The 2,361-nt window shown below is 41.7% G+C and overlaps 1 protein-coding gene across 1 annotated transcript in view; it reads left to right on the forward strand.

Annotated features, from left to right (window-relative positions):
* Positions 1 to 2,361, forward strand: part of grin2da (glutamate receptor, ionotropic, N-methyl D-aspartate 2D, a) — a 254,730-nt gene that overhangs the window by 215,438 nt on the left and 36,931 nt on the right. Inside the window, exon 14 of the mRNA XM_032535848.1 lies at positions 1,048 to 1,208. Coding sequence (XP_032391739.1) covers positions 1,048 to 1,208 — 161 coding nt within the window. The remainder of the gene's footprint in view (positions 1 to 1,047; positions 1,209 to 2,361) is intronic.

Here is a 2,361-nt window from a genome sequence, read left to right on the forward strand (position 1 = left end):
ACATACGAGGAATTTTGCTTTGGATCGTATTGCCCATGATGTGCTTACTCATACAAAAACCAAGACTATATACACACTATAAACAGAAGAAGTATAGGCAGGTTAAGGCATTAGTGCAATGAAGAGTGCAGGAGTAAATTCTTTTTATGATAAATTATTATTTTAATTATAAAGCATGCTGGATGCTTGAATAAGTATTATGTTATTCTAAAAGTATTATATTACAATATGAGCAGTAGGCTCTGAAGTAGAGCGTGATGAATAAATAATAAGTGGAACCAGTAAACAGGCTGATTAGAGACAGTGTTGCTGGGTTATTGCACAGGAATTAGATTATTTAAGTTAAAAGTACTGCATTGAAAATGTCACTGAAGTAAAAGATTGTAAGTATTCTCAGGAAAATGTTCTTAGTATTAAAAGTAAAAGTACTCAATGCAGAAAAATAACAAAGAAGAAAATGTTTTGCATGTAAAAATCATCATTGGTTAAGTAAATAGGAACTAAAGCTGTCGGATTAATGTAGTGGCGTGCAAATTGCAATAGTACCTCAAAATTGTACCTCAAATTTGTACTTAAGTACAGTACTTGAGTAAATGTACTTGGTTACATTCCACCACTGGGCTGATGTGTGCGTTTACATGACGTAATGTTCCTTTTAAAAAGTAAACGCGTACAGAGAGAACGAGATCATCCCATGAGGTTGCTCTGCTTATTATCTTGAGAATAGCTCGAGTTAAGAGAAGGAAGTGAATAGTTCCCTCTCTCTGTTGCCTCCTCTTGCTTTTATTCCTCAGTACAGTTTCAGTAAAACTCCGCCAGACTGTATCCTGCTGCACTGGCTCTTTAAAACCTCGTCTGTGTTATCAGTCTCCCCCCTCAGCTCTTCGCCAAAGTGTAGCGTAGAGGCCGAGTCTTTCCCAGTGAAGACTCTGAGTCCCTGTAGCATGCAGTCCATCCTGCGGCAGGGACCAGCTACGTCTGCGTCTCTTTCCCTTCCTTCTTTCCCTCCGTCACTTTAATCTTCACTCCCCTCTTCCTCTCGTACAGTTCCAGCAGCCGGCGGAGCAGTACCCGCCGCTGCGTTTCGGTACGGTACCAAACGGCAGCACAGAGGAGAACATCCGCTCCAACTATCCCAACATGCACCAGTACATGATCCGCAACAACCAGAAGGGAGTGGAGGAGGCCATTGAGAACCTCAAGACTGGGTAAGGAAAGAAAAAGCTTTGGCAATGACCCCCCATCCACAGAGCAGGGAGAGTCACTGAATGGTTTAGAGGATAAACAATGATGTGAATTTTATCACCAAACCCTGTATTAAACTATGAATACCAATGTTTGCTTTCCAACAGGCCATTTAGAGTCCCTTTGTTTATAGCGTTTTACCATTACAGGGTGCCTCCTCGACTCGCCTCTACTCGTCTTTTTTGGTTTTCCATTAGGACAAAAAGTCCCTGGCAACAGGTGGGTTTTATAGTATCACCTCAGGCAAGGTTCCAAGGGAGCTGAGGTGATACCAAAAGGTGACGAGGACTACTGATTGGTCGGAGAGAATCGTCACTAATCACTGCCTTCATCATCGTTAGCGACAGACGGGGGTGTCCTGAACAAACACGGCACTTTTAAATAGTTTAGCCAGCGGCGCTTTTGTTTTTTTTGCTGCCCCCAGCTTCTTTAGAAAGTACATTTGTCTTCTGGCTGTGGCAAACAGCCAACATGCCCAGAATCAAAAACAACACACCTTTGACATTCTGTGTATATGTGTGTGTGTGTCGTGTGTGTCGCGTTTGGTCACGGCAGTTTCCTGCGGCGTTGCTGTGATGACCAGCCACGCTCGCCTCATGCATCAAGGTCAAGATAACTTTATTGTCCCCAGGGGTAATTGTTTGTACAGCCAGCAGACAGACATGAGGACAAGACACACAACAATACAGCAAGACATTAAATCCCACAGTATCTGAAACACAATAGTGAATAAAATAAATTTAAAACAGGTCTGGGAAATGTTTTGAAACGGAAATCGGGATAAGAGAGTTTGAGTCTGTTGGACCTGCTAAACCCTTGTGTTGTCTTCCCGTCAAATTGAAAATCCACACCTTTGTTGAGGCTTTTAATCATCGTTTCTAACTTTTTCTTATGTTTTTGTTCCTTTTTTCCACACTGACGCTCAATGTTTGACACTTTTTTGACATGTTCACACTACGTAACACTAACTTTTTAACCCTCCTGTTGTCCTCGGGCCAAATTTACCCCTTTGAAAAAAGTCTATATCAGAAATATGGGTTTCTTTTTAACCAAATTACCACAACGACGCTCTTTGCAAATACAATTCACCACTTTCATTCCTGAAGAAACTCATCT

The sequence above is a fragment of the Etheostoma spectabile genome, chromosome 14 (genome assembly GCF_008692095.1).
Source record: "Etheostoma spectabile isolate EspeVRDwgs_2016 chromosome 14, UIUC_Espe_1.0, whole genome shotgun sequence".
NCBI classification, from domain to species: domain Eukaryota; kingdom Metazoa; phylum Chordata; class Actinopteri; order Perciformes; family Percidae; genus Etheostoma; species Etheostoma spectabile.